This window comes from Crotalus tigris, unplaced genomic scaffold (assembly GCF_016545835.1).
Source record: "Crotalus tigris isolate CLP2741 ecotype Arizona unplaced genomic scaffold, ASM1654583v1 scf7180000017774.6281472, whole genome shotgun sequence".
Classification (NCBI taxonomy): domain Eukaryota; kingdom Metazoa; phylum Chordata; class Lepidosauria; order Squamata; family Viperidae; genus Crotalus; species Crotalus tigris.
In genome coordinates, this window is record NW_024096625.1 from 5,488,334 (window position 1) to 5,509,425 (window position 21,092).

The window sequence follows — 21,092 nt, forward strand, 5'->3', positions numbered from 1 at the left end:
ATGAAAAATTCTCATGTCATTTTTTTTTCAGTGCCATTGTAATTTTGAGTAGTCACTAAACAAACTGTTGTAAATTGAGGACTACCTGTATTATGTTTTCTAATATGTCTAGTATAAACCGGAATAGCAAGTATTCTTTTGTGCTAGGATTCACCTGAGTAAAAGTGCATTCCTTTGCGCACTTGTTTGATGAGATCTGTGAATCCAATCATTGGGTTTGTAAATGGCTTAACCTGCTGTTCAAGCCAGATCATAAAATAGTGCAGGACAACATCATACTAAGATCAGGGCTTTTTTTGTCATAGAATGCCCAGAATGGAGTTCTGGCACCTTTTTTGGATGGAACCTTGTAGGGTAAGCCAGGCGGGTTGTATGATGTGTGTGAGTTCCAGCACCTTTTTTTTTTTTTAACAAAAAAAGCATTGACTAAGATAATACTGTATTTTATTGGGGAAAGTGTTGGATAGTCACAGATGAATAGATAGATAGTATGGAAGAATTTAAGCAATTTCAATATTAATAAATGTTTTAGCATGAAGCTTTTGAGTACAGTAAGAGTTTAACCTGTAACAGCAAATATAAGTAGGCTTTGTAATCAATCATGTTTTTAATTCATTGCTTGAAAATAAATACATTCTATTTTCTTTGTTTTTCAGGTCTTGCCATGAAGTGTTACTGAACCTGTCTTTGTGTTATTGACCTGCGTTTTCACACCTATAATAAATTTTGGAGATATCCTCCTTTAGTAGAGAAAACAGATTTCAATTTGTATCTCAAGGGCCAAGTAAGAAGGGACAGAAAATGCATAAATCAACATCAGGAGAAAAATAAATTCACAAGTTCCCTCCAGAAGTCTTTTCTCCCACAATTGTGAGAATCTGAGTCCACCTAATCTTTCAGAACAGTTCTAAAAAGATACATATTGAGGAAGTATGTCTAGCTATTGCTAGACATAGCCATTTTCTCCTCCTCTTAGTATACAAGAAATTCCCTTCTAATGCACTAGATTGAATTTAAAAAAACAAAAAAGAGAACCAAAAATTATACACCTTCAACTTGTTCTCCAAGCTATGTTTAAACTGTGTATTAATTAAACAGTAAGGGATATCCAAAGCATCCAGCTAATAATCAGGTAGTCCTCAACTTATCATCACAATTAAGCCCAAAATTTCTGTTGCTAAGTTAGACAGTTGTTAAATGAGTTTTGCCCCCTTTTACAACTTTTTTGCCACAGTTATTAAGTGGATCACTGCATTGTTCAATTAGTAATTTAGTTGTTAAGTGAATTTGACTTTCCCATTGATTTTGCTTGTCAGAAGATTGCAAAATCACCATGGGATCACGTGACCCCCAGACACTGCAACTGTCATAACTATGAGTCAGTTGCCAAGCATCTGAATTTTGATCAATTGACCATGGGATGCTACAGTGGTCCTAAGCATGAAAAATGGTCATAAGTCACTTTTTTCAGTGTAACTTTGAATGGTCATTAAATGACCTGTTGTAAGTCGAGCACTGCCTGTAATTTTCAAACTAATTTTCAAACTTGTTAACTAGAAGCTGACTGAGTATACAAGATGAAGGAACTTTGGATTGAAGCATGATCCTAGCATGCTTGCACAGAAATAATTTCCTTTAAATTCAGTAGAATTCACTGCAAGTTTAAATTGCTTAGTAAAAGAAAAATGCTCAGCCAAGCAGACATTTATTGAATCTCAGGAGTAAATGATTTTATTTATTCATTTATTTATGCTTTTCATGCAGTATTGACTCGCAGTGACTGCCTAGACAAATCTCTGCAATAATCTAAGATACTGAATATAATACCCAATATAAATGGTTCATTAATTGATACATTATAGCACATCCAAGATAAGCAACTAAAATATTACATTTTCTCCATGTTCTGTTATTTTATAATTTCAAGTGATTTGAATAATAGCTTTTATTTTGTATGTAATGCAAGTATGCCATCTTTCCTCCCTTTTTAAGGCATTCCTACAGTGAATTACAGTTGAGTGTAAAGTTTGAAATTTCAGCATGCGATTTTAAAATGTTAACCTGAAGAATTAGATAATTCCCAGCTTGCTTTTCAACAAAGGGTCTCTCTCATTGCCTCTTGGGAAAAGAACAGCCTTGACATTATTGAAGTAAACACTTAGTCCCTCGCTGGATTTCCCTTGGCCTGATTTTCTTTCAATAGGTTTATATTCTTTATATCTCCTAAAAAAATGTAAAGATCAAGTTATTAAAAGTTTTTCCTATTGTATGAACAAAACCCACAATTCCTGGGTTGCATTATTTTTCTCTGTAAATTGTTATTGCACATGTATATTTGTGAAAAAAATCACTGGGAAAAAAGCTTTTAATACAGCTCTAGATAACAGTTCTTGATAATATATAATAGGGTTAAAGGAGAGAGACACAAAGAAGAAAATAACCTATTTTGTGCTTGTAGAAATGTACTGCATCACTAATGGAATATACTACAGTAGTAGGTAAATGTTTTCAGAGTTCTTTCATAAAGAAAAAATACTATGTTATTGCGAGGTATATTCTTGTTCTGAAACCTTTTAAAAAGCAGAGACAATGGGATATTGCAGCTTCAGATTCAAACTTATAGGCAGGAACTATGGTTCCAATTGTCTTTCCCTTCTGACATTGGGGCATTGATATTCTCTGAGCTTGGTGGTTTTCTTGCAAACATTTTATTTTCCAACTAAGTAACATCATTATGGCTGAATGGAAGCAGAGTTGGCTCTCTGTTTGATCTCTATATACAAGTGGCTTACTCTGTTAGTATTGGTGGGAATGTTCTTGGTAGTTCCTTGATTGGATTGTTGTTTACTACTTGTAAAGAACATGAAGTAAACCCCACTTCCTTTTAATAGTGTTGATATTACCTAGTTGGGTAATGAAATGTCGGCAAGAAAGCAACCAAACTTGGAGGGCACTAAGGGCCCCACAATTCAACTCTGAACTACAAATATTCTCCTCTAATGATTAAGGGATCTCTATGCTGTTTGGATTATTATTTTCCATCCCTCAGTAGCACACCAAGTGCAGTTGCCTCAGCCCTTTGCAGAAAAAGAAGATAGACGAGTTTTGACATTATTCTTGACAATCATAGATATATTGTATACTCTGTCCAGTAATATTTGGAAGCTTCTATGAATAATTTAAAAAGCAATCTGAAAATAAAAACAGAATATAAAAGAAAAATAACACTAGGGAGGTAATGGGTTGGTGTGTTTTATATCTCAGGAGTGAGTCAGATAGAGAGGGAAAGCTAGTGGGTTTTTGCTTTTTTCTATGGGTAAATAGAATCTACCTTCTATTGCAAATTTTTATATCAGTATTATATCAGTTTGAAAAATTTATAAATCATTAAACCAATGGTCTGATCCATGTTAATGACTAGACCAAGCAACTTACTTGTAAAGAAAGAAAGCCAGGAAACCACCAAGCACCACCAAGAAACCAGATGTAACCAGAATTCCTTCTGCTGTTCTTGAAAAGGATGCTTTAGCTTAAAGAATAAATTAAAGAAAACAGAATAAAGGGAACTTAATTAGTGAATAATGTATTCTTATAATGCTCTGGATGTTCTACATTGCTTGATAATTGCAATCTCACTGGGTTCACCATATCCATCTCCTAATTAAAACTAATGCTTTTATTGTTTTTAATATTTTAAAATTATTTTTGTTTTTATTGGGGGAGGATGTTATTGTGTTATATTATTTTGTAACTTTGTTGTTACTCAGAGTCACATGAAATGGTGGTATATAAACTTACCAAATAAATAAATAATATAAAATACAGAGAAAAATCAATCATTCCCCAAACTTATTTCAGTTGCATTACTTCTGTTTATTTAGATCTGTCTTTCTATACTTGCCTGAATATGAAAGGTCAGCAAAACATTTTTCCCACAACACTGCTTCTCACACAGCACATATTATAATGGTTGAGTCTCTTTCATTCTACATTTCTTCAAATGCGGACATTTGGGAAAGTGTGACACTAGTAGAATTATTATTCAGATTTGGGCTGATAGAGTTAGAAAGGACCAAGAACTTCAGATGAAATTGATGAATTGCTATGCATATTTATCCTAAGAAGCAAACTTTTTTCTATCTCAGGAACTCTATGCTTGTACAGTATATTAGTGTAATGTTAGAATGTGGAAAGGTTCTTTCGAGCATCTGTTAATCTGTCAAGTTTGCAATATCCCTTAGACTTGCAAATTTAACATCTCTTGAGAAATAACCATGCCAACTTCTAAAAAGTCAGGATTTACCTCCATTGATGGAAATCAAAGTACTTGTGAGTGCTAGACTTGTTGCATCAGCCAGTGTGATGTTGACACAATAGGTTCCAGATTCGTTGAAGGCTCTTCTTATGGTCAGGAAACATATATCAGCAACATCAACAGGGTGACATGACTCACTCTGTAAAATTGTACATGTGGGATCAGCAATTAATGTGCAGGCATCTGTAGGTAGACTGGGTAGGAGGAAGAGACAAAAAGAGATACGGTAGATCATCAGTTTGGGTTATACAGAACCAATGGACTAATTTATAATATGTAATTTTTTTCCATAACACTGCCCAAAATGGTTCAAATCAATTTATTATTCTTTTTTAAGTATAGCATATATGTATTTAAAACAATATGTCATTTCAGTTCAAACAATAAAAATGACCAAGCAGGAGAAATAAAATGTTGCAATCACACTATGATCATTATTATTCACAAGGAGGGTAACTCTTTTAAACCTTCTAAAAATATTAATGTTCCACTTAATCTTTCGGTTTATAAATCCTAGTACCCTGTTTACTGAATGTATTACAATGAAGCCAACTCAACTGCAAAAGAGAATACATGGAGCTTTCCCATATGGCAGCCTTTAGAATCTTGTCTGCATCTTGTAAACTGAATTTTGCAAATTGCCTAGAAATAAATCCAGTTTAAGAAAATATCTTCTGGATTTCATCCTCTTCCTCCACTTTGGCCTGGAGCAGAATTAACATGGCCCCTGAATGATGATTCTCTCCACTCATATCAGAAAATTGTTTTCTCTTGTATCGGCATGTCTTTTGGGGACATTTTCCTATTTTTTCTTTAACTTAAGCTAGAAGGAAAATTTGGCAGAACTCTTGTCAAAATTGAAGGAAGGAAGGAAGGAAGGAAGGAAGGAAGGAAGGAAGGAAGGAAGGAAGGAAGGGACATTTCACCCTTCTGCTGTTGTATTAGATATAAAACACTACACATACATTTCACAGTCTTTCTGACACTTACTGTAAATTAGAAGGGAAAGTCTTGTAAATTTCTAATTAAACCTCTTATCATTTTTTAGCAAAAAAGAAAACAAATGGCTAGCATTTCACCATTTCTTTGCTCAGGGCTTTAGGCTGCAGCCAAGTATACACTGGTATTAATTACATCCAACCAAGCTCTATTTTTTTTTCTAGTACCAGTCATGGTCAGCTAGATGCTGCCACTTGCTGAGGACCAGAAGAAAAATCAGGTGCCAAGGTACATGATTTAGCTACACAAATAATATGATTCAACAGTCTCCAGCCCAATGCCAGTCATTTGAGGTAGGACAGGTCAGGAAACAGATCAGGTCAGCATTACAAGAACGGTACTTTATTGTTCTAAGATATAATAACAGAATATTGAAAACCTGACAGAGTTATCCCCTCAAGGTAGGGTTATTTTAAGTTTCTTTCTCATGCTTTCACTTTTGTCAGGATTAATAGGGTTTTCATCTCCCTTAACTGCATAATTGCATAATGTTTTCAAGATTATTTCCATATTCCTCTATATTCTAGTCCTATCCATGCATGCTGGACTGCAGCTCTCTTATTTTTCAGCCTCTGTGTGTAACAATACATTAACACAGTGAACCACAGTAAGATAATTATACTGATATTCCTTGGTCTTCTGTATAGGGCTCTTTCAATTAGCTGAGAGGAATTATTTAAATGTGTAGCATAAGATGCTAGAATATATAAGGGTTTGTTTTGGGGTTTTGTTTTTTTTTTGAAGAAAAGCCAGGAAAAGCATACCTCCCTTGACAGGTTACTACGAAATCAACCAGGGAACTTCCAACTTGAGTAGCAGTCATCTGGACATTTGTCATTTGGACAATGTTTACCTCAAGGATTCCCTCTGTCAAAAGTAAGCCATTGATAACATACCAAGATTTTTTAAGTGAAAAATTTGAAAAAAAAGAAAAGAAGTGTTTTTTCTAGATCTCAAGTGCAAGATAATCAGCTTATAGTTTCTTGTTGACAATAGTTTCTGATTCTTTGACCCAAAAATAGACAGAGTCATGAAATCTTATTTGTTCTTGGTCATGTCTTTGTGTTTTTGTTTCAGATTGTCACCCAGAAAAGTTTATTTTTTTATTTTTTTTATTTTTGTTGACAGAGAGAAGTTCAGGCATTTAATATTTTAAAGCATCTCAGGTCATTAGATGTTTAAATTCCAGCCCCGAAGAATGATATGAATGATCCATAATTTATAACCAAGATGGTAAAAAGATAAGTCTGAAGCTATGGGTAGTTTTTTATTGTTGGAAAAAAGATAACACTGTCTGATTCTCATTTTATTTATTTATTTATTTATTTATGAGACTTATATACCGCTTTAAGTGCAAGCACTCTCTAAGCGGTGTACACCAGTAAGCAGTGTATATATACATTTACATTGCCCCCAACAATCTGGGTCCTCATTTTACCTACCCCGGAAGGATGGAAGGCTGAGTCAACCTTGAGCCGGTGAGATTTGAACCGCTGACCTGCTGAACACAGTCAGCTAAAGTGGCCTACAGTACTGCACTCTAACTGCTGCGCCACCTCGGCTCATTTATTTTAAAAAAATAACAGCAACATAATTACTCCCTGTCTTCCAGACCATCACACAATAGGTTATAAATCATAAATGTAAAAAAATATATATTATGGTCAGTTCCAATACTGAAACTTTGGATTGAGGTTCTTTAATACTATATATATGAACTATACCAGTATATGGATGATTTCAGGTTCTTCAAAAAAAAAAAAATGGAGTAGAATTTGAGAATTTTGTCCACTACTCCTGCTAAGAATATGTACATCATTATACTCAAAGTGTTACCTTAATATTAGGACTCATCTTTCTTTTAAATTAAATATATATATATAAACTCAGTGGGATATCTATCATTTTCAGAATGACTCCTTAATCTGAAGTTGCTATATCATTCCAGGGACTGAACAAGATGACAAAACTGAACAAGGCAACAATTATGCTGTATGCTGAAATTTGGTTTAAAATAATGTGTAAGGTGACACCTAGGTAAAGTGACAAGAACATTCCAAACATAAATATTGCTGATGAGGTATTTAATTAATTGGTAGAGTTGGGTCTTTTCTATGAATAATTGGATAATTGGTAGAGTTGGGTCCTTTCTATGAATGGAAGAACTCTAGTGGCAAAAGGAATCTTCCTCTAATGGAAGAAATTCCACTGTACAAAGAAATCTCTTTTTGTTCATGGAGGGAAATCTTTAGCCATAACACTATTGGTAATATGATTTTCAAAGCACACAAAATAATACTATTTTAAGGCTTCATTTCAAAATGGATACTACAAAACTTTCAAATATTCTGCCCTTTGTGTACAGAAAAATTCTACCATAGCAGGAACCCAAAAGCCATTTTAATCATGTAATGAATTTGAAACACTTCACACACTATCTATCAAAATGATATTCTTTGCTTACTGATGTAGATGCATACCTACAATGGTAAGTGTTGCTTTGTAAGTTCCATATCGAGTAATACTGCACCTTTCAACGGGAAGCTGTCCTGTGGGCACCTTGGTTAAACTAGGGTAGGTGAGGGTTGCATTAGGAGGCAACTGGGTAGTGTATGCTAAAAAAAGAAAAAGACTTTTTAGAGAATTATTGGACCTGATGTTTATACCAAGATAAAATGTGTACTACATTTATTTAACCATCATATTTTCATACAGAAATCTAAATTCACACACACACACACACACACACACACACACACACACACATATACACACACCATATATGGTACTAATAAAAGAGAATATTTGTAGCTCAGGATTCACCTGAGGAGTCCTTGCTGCTCTCTGAGCTTGTTTTCTTGCAGATGTTTCATTATCCAAACTAGGTATCATCATCAATGCTAGTAATTAGGACCCTCATATACCATACTCTTCTTGTCAGGAATCAGAGCTAAGTTATTTTCTAACTATGAGGAAAATCACTCCATTTATTAACAAATAGTTCCCTTTGGAATGTAAATTCCTACTGTTGCTTTTTAAGTCACTTGATTTTGGCATAATGTATCTGCATTTTCCGCTCTTTTGGAAATTTACTTATTGGAAGTTTAATACAAGCAACAGATGTGGAAATCTTACTTACTGACTTATTTATCTACTTTATTTAAAGATATTGTACGGCACCTAACAAATACAGAGATTCTAGGCAGCTTATAGTAACCAATAAAAACAACATAAAAATAAATCATACTCTTCCCACCAAAATGCCAGAATTCTCCCAACTGTTAATATCCCAACTCAACTTCATCCTAGCCCAATGCTTGGGAGAAGAGCCAATCTTCAAAACTTTCTGGAAGGCTAAAAGGATAAAGCCCTCCCAAATCTCAGTGAGAGGTTCTTCCAAAGAGCTGGTGTATCTATGAAAAAGATTCATTTAAGGATCCATTGGATGATATCATCCACAGGAGTAGAGTGCAAGCACTCTGTCCAATCCAGTAAAATGAGCAGATGCCCTCAGAGAGAGGCAATCTTGCAAATAACCATACAGCTAGTCCTCAATTTAGAACCACAAATGAGCCCACATTTCTGTAGTTAAGCAAGACAGTTGTTAAGTCCCATTTGTCCCATTTTATGATCTTTCTTGTCATATTCATTAAGTGAATCCCTACAGTTGTTAAGTTAGTAACAAGGTTGTAAAGTGAATTTTCCCCATTCACTTTGCTTGTCAAAAGGTCACAAAAGGTGATCATGTGACCCTGGACACTGCAACCATCATAAATACGAATCAATCAAAATAGAGCTGGAAGGGACCTTGGAGGTCTTGTAGTCCAACCTCTTGTTCAAGCAGGAGATCCTTTCAGACAAGTGGGTATTTTCTTAAAAACCTCCAGTGATGAAACACCCACAACTTCTCATGGCAAGCTGTTCCACTGGTTAATTGTCCTCACTGTTAGGAAGTTTCTAACAGTTGCCCACCATCTGAATTTTGATCATGTGACCATGAAGATGCTGCAATAGTCATAAGAGTAAAAAAACGGTCCTGTCACTTTTTTCAGTGCCGTTGTCACTTCAAATGGTTACTAAAAAAAATAATTGCAAGTTGAAGACTATGTGTATTGTTATTCCATTTCATTCAGCTTGGATTGGTTTTTATTCTTGATCATTCTTCCTTCATGTTCAGCAAAGGTCAGAGGACAATAGGTTTTTCCAGAAGGCAAAGAATAACAATCAGATTATCATAGGCCTAAGTGTAAAATTATCTCTTACAGCAAAGCCCAGATGAAAAAGATGACTTTTCTTATTCTGAGTATCAGTTTACAGTACAGAATTATGAAGAAAGCATAGACATTAAGAAATCAATCAATCAATTATTTATTATTACAAATTTGGAAATTATTGAGAGGTAGAGATGAATTAGATCCTATAAAAAGCAAGTAGCGGCTGGATTAATATATTAGTCATCCAATAAAGTACTGGGTTTGCACTATACTATATCACATATAATGTTTCTGGTTGTGGTGGCAAGTTTATCTAGCAAACTATGGCAAAACAAAACAGGGTACACTATGGTATATCTTAGTGTCTTTTGTGAACCAAACCAATGTGTCTGCATGAGAAAATATGTCTGGTGGATGCTACAGTTGTCACCGATGCTTACCTGGAAATGTAGATAAAGGAGAAGCTGTCACTGGCCCACAAGGTACAGGTATAACAGCTTGAATAGATAAGTCAGCACTGAAATTTCCCAGAAGTGTGTATGTATGTGTTGAAATTGAATTGTTGGAAACAAATGACCCACTGCCATCTCCAAAATTCCAGTGGTAAGAAATAGCAGAATGATTCAGATAGTGGCTGGGATCATGAATCCGAACATCAAACATAATGGGGATATCCTTGATGAAGATAAAGTCTGAAACATTGCGGTTGTTCTTCTGCGATATATTCACATAGAAGGGGATTTGATCTGCATATCAAGAGTATCCAAAAAAGATGAAATTGTAGCTTTACACACAATCGATAACACCAGACTCATATTGTAGCTCTTACTATATATAGAAATACTAATATATCCAAGGATCTGTGTCTCATTTGCTTGTCAAATGTGTTGTGTAAATCTTTCTACCTTTCTACATCTGCACACATCATTTCAAGTGTTTTTTTTAGTTTTAAAATATAAAAAACTAAAAACCTGATAAAAAGCAGGAAAGAAGGTTGTACAGAGAACATTAGATGTGTAGACTTCTGCTAAGAATTCTGGAAGCTGAAGTCAGCCGATTGATAACTAACATAAATCGTCCAATTTGATTAATTATAACTTAACTTTGAAGACTCACCAGTTACAACATAAATAGCATTTGTTGTAGTTACAGGTGTATATGAATGATAACCTCTTCTGTAAACTGCCAACTCCATTATTTGTTTACCAACAGTGATGTTTGTTGTGTTGATTGACATCATAACTGATGAACCTCCTTTTATTTGATAATATTGTCCTAAAAAAGAGTAAAACATAAAAAAGATGGCAGTACTAAGGATTTTTTTCAGGGGAGAGAAGTACTATACGGTTGCTCTTTGCAAAGGGAAGAAATATCTTACTCTGTCAAAAGGGCAAAATGAATAAATGCTTCCAAATGAATTGCATATTTGTCAGTCTTATAAACAACTGAAAAGTGTGCACATGATTCTATCATTTTATGTCTAGTACCACAATTGGGTTCCTTTTTCATGTCTCATACATTTGCATAAACCACTTGGCAACTCATAGCAATAATAAATTTTTCAACTAAACTAATTCTGGGCTAACTTTGATTTGTAGTAACTCTTTTATACATTAATAAACTATTTACACTTATATCCATACTCTTATATCCATTACACTTACATGGATATGTTGTTATGTTGTTTCCCACAAGATAACACAGGGTTTTTTTTTAAACCCCAGTCATGTCTGAGCATACCAGATATAATGCCACTCTATTCTATTCTCACTGGAAAGAGACAAAAAAGTTGTGGTCTAATTGTCTGACTGATGCATCATCTTAACTTTTGAACAAGAATTAAGAAACAGGAAACAAAGAAAAAGAGCAATAAATTAAAAGTGAGCCCATAATATCATTCAACCTAGAGTTATCATCTGAGCACAAATGACCAGGATCAAATTATTGAACTTTGGACACATCACGTAATCACTTAGTTCTCTTGGAAAGGCTGTAATGCTGGGAAAGGTAAGAGGAAAGAAGAGAAGGGGATGGCCAGCAGCAAGATGGATAGAGTCAGTTACAGAGGCAATATTGGGAGACATTAAAGAACAGATTGCCCTGGAGAAAATCTACCTATGTGGTTCCTAGGAGTTGACTTGATGGCACATAATCAATCAAAGTACTTCATAAATAGAAGGTTACACATTTAATTGTTAATGAAATGGATTGCAAATAATAGATCTGGGAAATATTTCTTTCTGGGCCAAAATATATACAAAAGGTAGGCAGCCTAATGGCTCCCTTCAATTCCAGCCAGAATATTCAAGTGTTCAGGGATAATAAAAACAAATCCAAAACCTCTGGAGATCTGATTTTTCTGTGACGTATTTGTCATTCCCACACATTGGTACACTCATTTACCTCCAATTCTTTCAACCTTTAGAAGGGACAGGTAAGAAATATCCCTTCGGCTAGCATTTACATATTTAAAAATTTAGATGCCATATGTGTATCATTTAAAGACTTGTTCTCCCTCCCTTCCTCCCTTCTATGCCATTAGTTGCCTAGTACGGTATGTTTTCAGAAGTGGAAGTCAGAATAAAAGAACAAATACACTACAGAAAACAAAAACACTTTTATAAATAAAGAAACAAAGTATTCATTTTTGACAGAAAATGGATTGCAAAGATATGTGAAATTATACCATAAATGCTAATTTAGATGTACATGATTTAGTAACTGAATATTTGTACAGATTTTAAAAAGCATTTTTTTAAAAAATCAATATAATTATAATTCACTTCAGAAAAGTTCTTCAAGGTTACTATCTTTTTGTAACTCTGCATCAATTTTACAATTTATTGTGGAAAAGTTATTAAGAACAATTTACTATGAGATGTGTATATATCCTATCTCATCTTGAAATGCTATTTTCAAGGCAGCTCTGAATCAATGGCTTTCTCAGACAGCTATCAGTTTTTGCTTATATAATCCCTAACAATAAGGACACTTGCAAATAATTTTGGATACAACTGTACAAAATAAAATTAAAAAAAAATCAAATCTAGAAATTCATTTTAAAGACTAACCAAGTGTGTGAAATATGTAGATGAAATTTCTTCTCCTCCACCCATGGTGATAAGGAAAAGGTTTTCCATCTGGGAAAACATTATAGCTGTTGTTATGTGTGCAGTTTAGCCAGCTACAGTCATCAATCCATTGGGTCCAATTATAAACATATTCATCAGAAAGAACGGAAGAATCTAAAAACAAAAAGGAGAGTATGGGGGGGGTGCAGAACAAATTTTAAAGCATTTTCTTCAGAATAGTGCCTTTCACTATTTAATTCCTTCATTTCAATAGAATGTAGAAAAATTCAGATTGGGAAATCAGGATCAAGTTTATCAAGGCTGCAGTCCTAAACATAGTCACAAGAGCTTACTGGATTAAACAGAAAAACAAATTGGGCACCATTTCAATCATATTAATAAAGACATGTGTATGGTATCTATATTATCTGAAGCTAGCTAGATTACTTGGCTCCTTAAGGCAGAGAAATCCCACCTAACATCCTCTTTAACAGTAAAATATTAACAGCAATAAAACCAAAACAGCAATAATAAAAATGTAATTACTTACTATTTAGGCACTTTCGATCATATATTATATTGCTGTCATTGTCTTCCTTCTGACATCTGGGAAATTTTAGCATTGCAGTAAACGTCACATTAGATCCTACTAGAGCTGGGCTATCATTGGTCAAACTAGCTACTACTTTCCCCCCTGAAAAGCAAAAAATAAAATAAATTTATTACATTGCTATTCTACTTTTCCTCCACAGAGCACCAGAAACCTGTGGTACACCAAATTCCCCATTATCTCTCCCACAGCCATTTTATTTTGATTACAATTTTATGCATTATAGAATCAGTTTGGTATAGTGATTGAGGTAATATGCTAGAAACCAGGAGACAGAGAGATGTTCTCCTGCCTTAGGACAAAGCCAGATGGGTGATCTTGGCCAGTCACTCTCCCTTAACCTTGAGAATGAAGCAATATCAAGCAACTTCTGAAATCCTGCCAAGAAAACTGTAGGGACTTGTCCATGTAGTCACTAAAGTCAAAAGTACTGACTCAAAAATTGAAAAATCAATATACATACATGCACACACTATACAGACAAACATTATACAGGTAGTCCTCACCTTGAGACCACAATTGAATCCAGAATGTATGTTGCTAAGTGAGAAATTTGTTAAACGAGTTTTGCCCCATTTTATGGCTTTTTTGCTACATTTCTTAAGTGAATCACCGCAGTTCTTAAATTAGTAACACAATTGTTAAGTGAATATGACTTTGTTTGTCAGAAGGTCGCAAAAGGGGATCACATGACCCCAGGATACTGGAACAGTCATAAATATGAGCCAGTTGCCAAGCATCTGATTTTGATCACATTACCATAGAGATGCTGCAACAGTCATAACTGTGAAAAATGGTCATGTCACTTTTTTCAGTGCTTTTGTAACTTCAAATAGTTGAGGACTACCTATACTGCATCTTTCCAAATTGTTTCATGATTTTTAGTGAGTTTTTGTAACATGCACCAGTCTGTTCACTTTCTAAAATATATTTAATTTTAGTAGGTGATATCAAATACAGTTTAACAAATTCTGTATAAATTTAAATATTCAATGCAAATAGTGTAATAAAATTGTGCAATACTTTCTGAAGCTAAGTAGAAAACAAAATCATCCATGCATAAGATGGGGATGTCTATTGGGATATTCAAAAAGTTTTGCAAATGCAAAACAAAACAAAAAAACCTGTAATGTTAGAAACGGGAAAGATCTTTGCAACAATTCAGGTATGACAGTATCTTCTAGGAGCATAAAAATGCTAATTAATTTGCATTAAAGTTTCTTTCAATTATACACACACACACACACACGTATATATTCTAAGTAACCAGTAAAAACGTGAACACCAGGAATATAATAAACTAAAAAAGTTTAATACCATCATCAATCACCAAGCTTTCGTCAGAGACTTCTGACATCGTCAGGGTTAATTCTGGTCTATGGGAGAGTTCCTTTATACTATAGGCAAACCTCTGTTTGCACACGGCTCCTGGACCTCGTCACAGGTCCTAATTGGTTTGACTGCGTTCTAATTATGGACCTGGAGGTCCAGGAGCCGTGTGCAAACGGCGGTTTGCCTATAAAGGAACTCTCCCATAGACCAGAATTAACCCTGATGATGTCAGAAGTCTCTGACGAAAGCTTGGTGATTGATGATGGTATTAAACTTTTTTAGTTTATTATATTCCTGGTGTTCACATTTTTACTGGTTACTTAGAAGATGAATTTACCCGGGAATCACACTTTTATTTTTAATGTTATTATTGACAAATATATATATATATATATATATATATATATATATATATATATATACACACACACACACACACACACACACACACACACACACACTTATATATATATATTTGTGTGTGTGTAATTTTGTGTTTATAAAATGGATTTGAAAATGTTTTTTTCCTTTCATATATAAAATGATTGAATAATTTTCAATGCTTGTAAAATATTGTAAAATATAATTGGAAGTGAATTTTAAAGTATGTATTTAAGAGGAAGTTTAAAAAAGATATATTAGAATTTATTGATTTTAGAAATATTTTTAAAGAAAAGTTTAGTGTTTTAAAATGGATGTAAAAAAAGTCTCTTTTCCCTTTGTTAAAGAATCTGAAAGAATATAGTGAATGTTGTTAATATAAATGATGATAGACTATAAAGATTAATAAGTGAAAACAGAAATATATATTATTTCCCACAGCAAGGAAAAAAAATCAGAGATGGTTAAATTGATTGCTTTATGCAAAGAAGAGAATATATCTAATTTTGTTTCTATTTGAAAATTGTTTCTGGATTTTGTGCTTGTGATGGAAAAAAATGAAACTTTGATTTTTGTTTTGCTGATTGGATAGATTTGTTGTTATAGAAATGGCCCATGTATACTAGTCTGTAAATGTAAAAAGCTAAGATTGTAATGTTATTAATTCTACTGTGCTAAAGAGAGTCGGAAATCAACACCTTTTTTTCTCTCCCCCCCTTCTATCCCACATTTTTTCTTCCTCCCTTTTCCCTAGTTTCCCATTATTTTTATTTTCCTTTGTATTTTATATTCTGATAAACCAATAAAATGTTAACCAATTTGGGGGATGAGGAATGAAGAAGTGGAATAGTAGATCTTACTGAAGAGTTTAGATGCATGGATGGATGAGTGGATGGGTGAGTGGCAGGCATCATAAATAGGAATGTTCCATTTCGGTTTTCTTCAAATTATTTGTTTAAAGAATATTTCGATGAACATTCCCATAGGCAGAGTATTTATTTAATAACAGGATAAGCAAGGAATATTCTAATGTTCTGCACTGATTCCTATCTTCCAGTTATACTTCAATGGAGGCATTGTGAGAAAATTGTCCCCTGGGCTTTCTTCAAAACAGACCCATGAAAATTCTGAGAGATGGCAGAATGACAATGAAATCTACAACAGTTGAGAATAATCCAAGCATCCTCTGTTGCCTTGGGCAAATGCAATAAGTCAAATTGCCATCAAGTCTTCTTAGTTCTCTTTCTTTGATAAACCATATTGTATTTCAGGCACTCAAAGTGCCCAATAATTAATGTTTTGAAACTTAATTGAAAAATAAATCAATAGAAAAGTATTATTTACACAACTTAAAAAGCCTGATTTATGATCTCATACCAGAGATATATGTGTGTCAGTAGGAGGATCAAAAAAGTAAAAATGATGACTGCAATCATGAGATTCTAACATCATCTCTTGTTTACAAATGTCCCAGTGTAAAAGGGATGGGCCTCCAATCATGTGGTTGGCTAACATGAGTTTTTGGATCATTCTGCAGAGGCCATTTCAGCAGAAAATATATGGAGTAAGTTCAAGTTTGGAAAGAATACATTTTTTAGTTTGGAATAAACAGAGAAGAAACATTTATTTTCCATGTTGAACAGTTGGGCATATTAGAACAGAATAGAACAGAACAGAACAGAATAGAATAGAATAGAATAGAATAGAATAGAATAGAATAGAATAGAATAGAATAGAATAGAATAGAATAGAACAGAGCTGGAAGGGACCTTGGAGGTCTTCTAGTCCAGGCCTCTGCTCAAGCAAGAGGACCTATACCATCTCAGACAAGTGACTGTCTAGCCTCTTCTTAAAAATCTCCAGTGATGGAGCACCACGATTTCTGGAGGCAAACTGTTCCACTGGTTAATTGTCCTCACTGTCAAGAAGTTTTTCCTTAATTCCAGGTTGCTTCTCTCTTTGATCAATTTCCAACCATTGTTTCTTTTCCTGTCCTCTGGTGCTTTGGAGAATAATGCCGCCCCCTCTTCTTTGTGGCAGATCCTCAAATTCTGGAACACTGCTATCATGTCTCCCCTATTTCTTCTTTTCTCTAGACTAGCCAGACCCAAGTCCTGCAGCCGTTCTTCGTATATTTTGATCTCCAGGCCTTTGATCATCTTAGTTGCTCTTCTCTGAATTTTTTCCAAACTCTCAGCATCTTTTTTGTAATATGGTGACCAAAATTGGCTGCAATATTCCAGGTGTGGTCTCGCTAGGGTTTTATAAAGCAGTACTAATACTTCATGTGACCTTGATTCTATGCCTCTGTTTATACAACCCAGGACTGTATTAGCTTTTTTGGCGGCGGCTGCACACTGCTGGCTCATGGGTAAGTGATCGTCAGCTAGGACTCCAAAGTCCCTCTCACAGTTATTGTTTTTGAGCCAGGTCTCACCTAATCTATACTTGTACCTTTGATTTTTCCTGCTTAAATGTAAAACTTTGCTTTTCTCTATATTGAAACTTATTTTGTTGGATAGGGCCCATTGTTCAAGCTTGTCAAGATCTTTTTGGATCCTGAGTTTGTCTTCCAGGGTGCTGGCTACTGCTGCAGTTTAGTGTCATCTGCAAATTTGATGAGTTCCCCTTTTATTCTCTCATTTAAATCATTTATGAAGATATTGAAGAGTACTGGGCCTAAGACGGAACCTTGTGGTACCCCACTGCTTACTTCTCTCCATATGGATGTAGTGCCATTGAGGATTATTTGTTGAGTACAGTTTGCCAGCCAGCTACAATGGTGATGTTGTCTATTCCATCTTTTTCTAGCTTACCAAGGAGTAAGTTGTGGTCTACTTTATGAAATGCCTTACTAAAATCTAAGTATATTACATGCAGCATTTCGCTGGTCTATTAGTTTAGTCACTTTATCAAAGAATGAAATAAGATTGGTTTCGCATGATCTGTTTTTAAGAAACCGGTGCTGGCTACTAGTTATAACTTTGTTTGCTTCTAGTTGCTCGCAGATCTGTTTTTTAATTATCTTTTCTAGGATCTTCCTAGGTATTGATGTTAAATTGATTGGTCTGTAGTTTCCTGGGTCCGTTTTTTTCCCCCTTTCTTGAATATATATAAGTATATATATTAATCTTCTAATTGTTTTATACAGCTGTTTAGAGGCTGCCCAGAGTCACTTGATAGCAAGATAGAGGCGTATCAATTTAATAAATAAGGAAGGAAGGAAGTAAAAGGAGGGCATTATGAAGAGATCCTTCCCATTTACAGCAGTGCTATAATGGGTTGACTGTCATATAGTCAGCCCAAAATCCTTTAGAATTTTAATAATTGAAATCAGTACTTTATACTAAGCATAAAAACTAATCCTAAGCAAACTATAATATTAAAATCAGCCTATGAACTCAAGAAAGCCTAATGCTAACCCCGTGTTTGGTCTAATTTAATTAGGAAATTTTAACCAAAAGCTTGCAGTTCCTAAACTGTATGTTGGGGCACTCCATCAGGTACTGCAAGATCATATTTTGTGAAAATATTTTTTGTAGCATTCATTTACAAACCTGGATTTTACAACATCCATTTGTGACATTATATCTTTGTGATACTAACGCTGCTGTGAACTTAGAAAGTTTGGGATCCTGTGTGATAAGCATTACAAAATAAAATCAGTTGTATTGCAGAAGAATTTTAAGATTAACCTTTGATATCACACTTCATTCTATTACTGTTTCTCAGGGTATAATTACAAGTCTCAGAAAGCCTAATCATAATTTCACACTAATTCCAGTAGATATTTTAAATCCTAAACTTTATACTTTATAATTCAAAAGCATGCTCCAGTCTAATTGTAAGACTATGGTATGCATGCTTAAGTCTATAAAGGCAGAATTCTTGTTACTCCAAATATTTGGCTAACGCCTGGTGCCAAGTCATGTGTGCAGTATCAGAGAAGACAAGTTTGATAATATTTAGTTAGTTGGATCACATAATTTGTAAAAAACAACTAAATATTTTCACAAACAAAAAACATGTTCATTGTTCTACAGAAAACAAAATTATCCCTCTGGCCAAGCTCCACTTATACTGTATCATCCATGTTATTCTACAGTTGCGTTCACTTCAGGTTGATTGCCTTTCCCCGCCCATCTTTACCCTATCATGCACATAGAATTACCCTTCCAGCAGTTTTTCCATCTGGAGTCTCCTTTCTCCCAGGCGGGATAAAGCTTATCATTCCAATTATTATGATCAGAATACCAATGATCTAGCCTGTGGTGGTACTTGTTATGAGAATATGCTTTTCCATGAGGCATCACATCTCGAAATTCTACACAGAAAAATTCAAAACATGCAACAAAGTTAAGAATTTTATTTGTTTTACACATCTAAAGAAGATTTACATGTGCCCATGCTCGTGCTGAGGTACTCTCATTCAGAAAAGTGTAAAAGTAGCTTTTTTCAGGAATTCTGCCCCTAGATGGGAGATGCCAAAACTCACCTTCTGGCCCAGCTTGCTTTACCCTGACCATACTATATTGAGGGGAATACGCAATCTGCAAGTATGGTTGAAAGCATAATATATGTGCTAATCGCTTCTTCACAGAATTTTAGTACTCCTTTAGTAATCATGTATATAACTGTGCTAATTTGAAAATAAATCTTATAACTATGTGCACTGATAAAAATCTGTTCACTCTCCATAATCTCATGATATGGAGTTTTGGAGGAAGCAAATCCCATTTTGACCAACAGACCAATAGTGCCACAGAAGAGTATGTGTTTCCTTTTTAATTGTCATTAATATTCAAAACATTTGAATTAACATTTTTTTAAAAAATTACTACTTTATGGCATTATGCAAGGGTTGATTAAAAACTAATGTTTCCAATTTATCAACAAATGTCAGGACTAACGCACTAGAAGGTCTGTTTATCATCTGTTCTTTCACTTCAGTCAATGGGAAGAGCCTGTGAAAAAAGGCTACATTTCTGTTGCTTGTATGCTTTAAGCAATTGAAGTTTTAATGCCTAAAGGAGATCCTCCGAATGAAAATCACTGCAAATGCAGATTGTTTAAGGTAATTATTGTCTTTGATATAAGTACTGTGGGTAATTTTTGTGACGGAGTGTCATACCCACAAAAAAACATAAAGACGTGAGTTAGGGATAATTGTTTTGTGTAATTAAGAACAAAATGTATAATTTATAACTGCAACTAAAGAGTTTTACTTGACAAATGCTGATGAACTGATTAAAGAAAAATAACATCACTCCAAGAAAAACTGCTATTAATCTTGGCACTTAGCAGGAGCATGTGGGTCACATTACTGATGTTTTTCAATATCAGAAGTTTTGTTTAACACAAGTTCCTGTGTGCTGATGGCAAAGATTAAAGCTTCAAGGGTTTAAATTTGCCAGCAATTTTCATGCTATGAAAGAAAGGGAGGATTTTCTTCTCTGCTTTCTTAAGCAGAATCCCTCATCCCCAAATTTCACTTGATTCCTATAAAGTGGTTTTAGAAGTGTAAATTAAGGATACCCCGGCCATCATTTATACATCTGATTCCCCCACCCAGAATTCACAATTCTTCAGCCAGTTTTCATATGGAGGAGAAGAAATGGAAAAAGCAAGGACTCACGTTTGGAGGCTGTAGCACTCAGAACATGTTCACCAACAAGCAAGTATCCAAGGAGGAAGAATAGACAAGTCCACTTCATCCTGAATAGATAGAGACAGTCCCCCACACTACAGAACTTGTACAAAATCTGACTTGATGTTCCTCTCACCTCTTCAAAGTAAGACTGGGACAAAATTTCCCTGCTCCCCTCCTCTCTTGGGTTAAATTAGGATCTTGGGGCTCATCATGTGATGGGCCTGGATTAAGAAGATGCATGATTTTGTTTTTTCTGCCTCCTTTTTTTCCCCCCTGCAGCTCATGTGCTTATGAGTCATTCCTCTCATTTTTAATATTCACTGCTTAGCACTTTTGCCTTTCAGGAATTTCTGGTGCAATTTTGCACCTTTAACAGAGAAGTCATAATCATTTATTGTCTGCTGATATTTTAATTCTTACAGTGATTCAAATATGGACAAGTTCTACACCTTCCAGGAATAATGTCTACACAAAAGAAAGTATCTGAGAATCACAAGTGCTTCCAAGAGTTCTGTAACAG

The 21,092-nt window shown here is 34.5% G+C and overlaps 1 protein-coding gene across 1 annotated transcript; it reads right to left on the bottom strand.

The window, feature by feature from the left end:
* Positions 1-1,704: 1,704 nt before the first annotated feature.
* GPNMB (glycoprotein nmb) lies at positions 1,705-20,636 on the bottom strand. The gene is made up of 11 exons (XM_039341908.1): positions 20,558-20,636; positions 19,094-19,246; positions 13,150-13,293; positions 12,600-12,773; positions 10,645-10,803; positions 9,969-10,274; positions 7,795-7,929; positions 6,079-6,181; positions 4,304-4,509; positions 3,436-3,529; positions 1,705-2,223 (listed from the first exon to the last, which is right to left on the bottom strand). The coding sequence occupies exons 1-11, from the start codon at positions 20,634-20,636 to the stop codon at positions 2,070-2,072; spliced, it is 1,707 nt and encodes a 568-aa protein (XP_039197842.1). The 3' UTR covers positions 1,705-2,069.
* Positions 20,637-21,092: the final 456 nt, after the last annotated feature.

Excerpts from the sequence above, each read along its gene's own strand:
- GPNMB (XM_039341908.1), bottom strand. The coding sequence starts at position 20,636 with ATGAAGTGGACTTGTCTATTCTTCCTCCTTGGATACTTGCTTGTTGGT. Across the intron at positions 13,294-19,093 it reads ATGGAAAAACTGCTGGAAGG|GGGGGAAAGTAGTAGCTAGT; the intron begins GTAATTCTATGT and ends TTTGCTTTTCAG. Across the intron at positions 10,804-12,599 it reads CTACATATTTCACACACTTG|GACAATATTATCAAATAAAA; the intron begins GTTAGTCTTTAA and ends ACTCTTTTTTAG.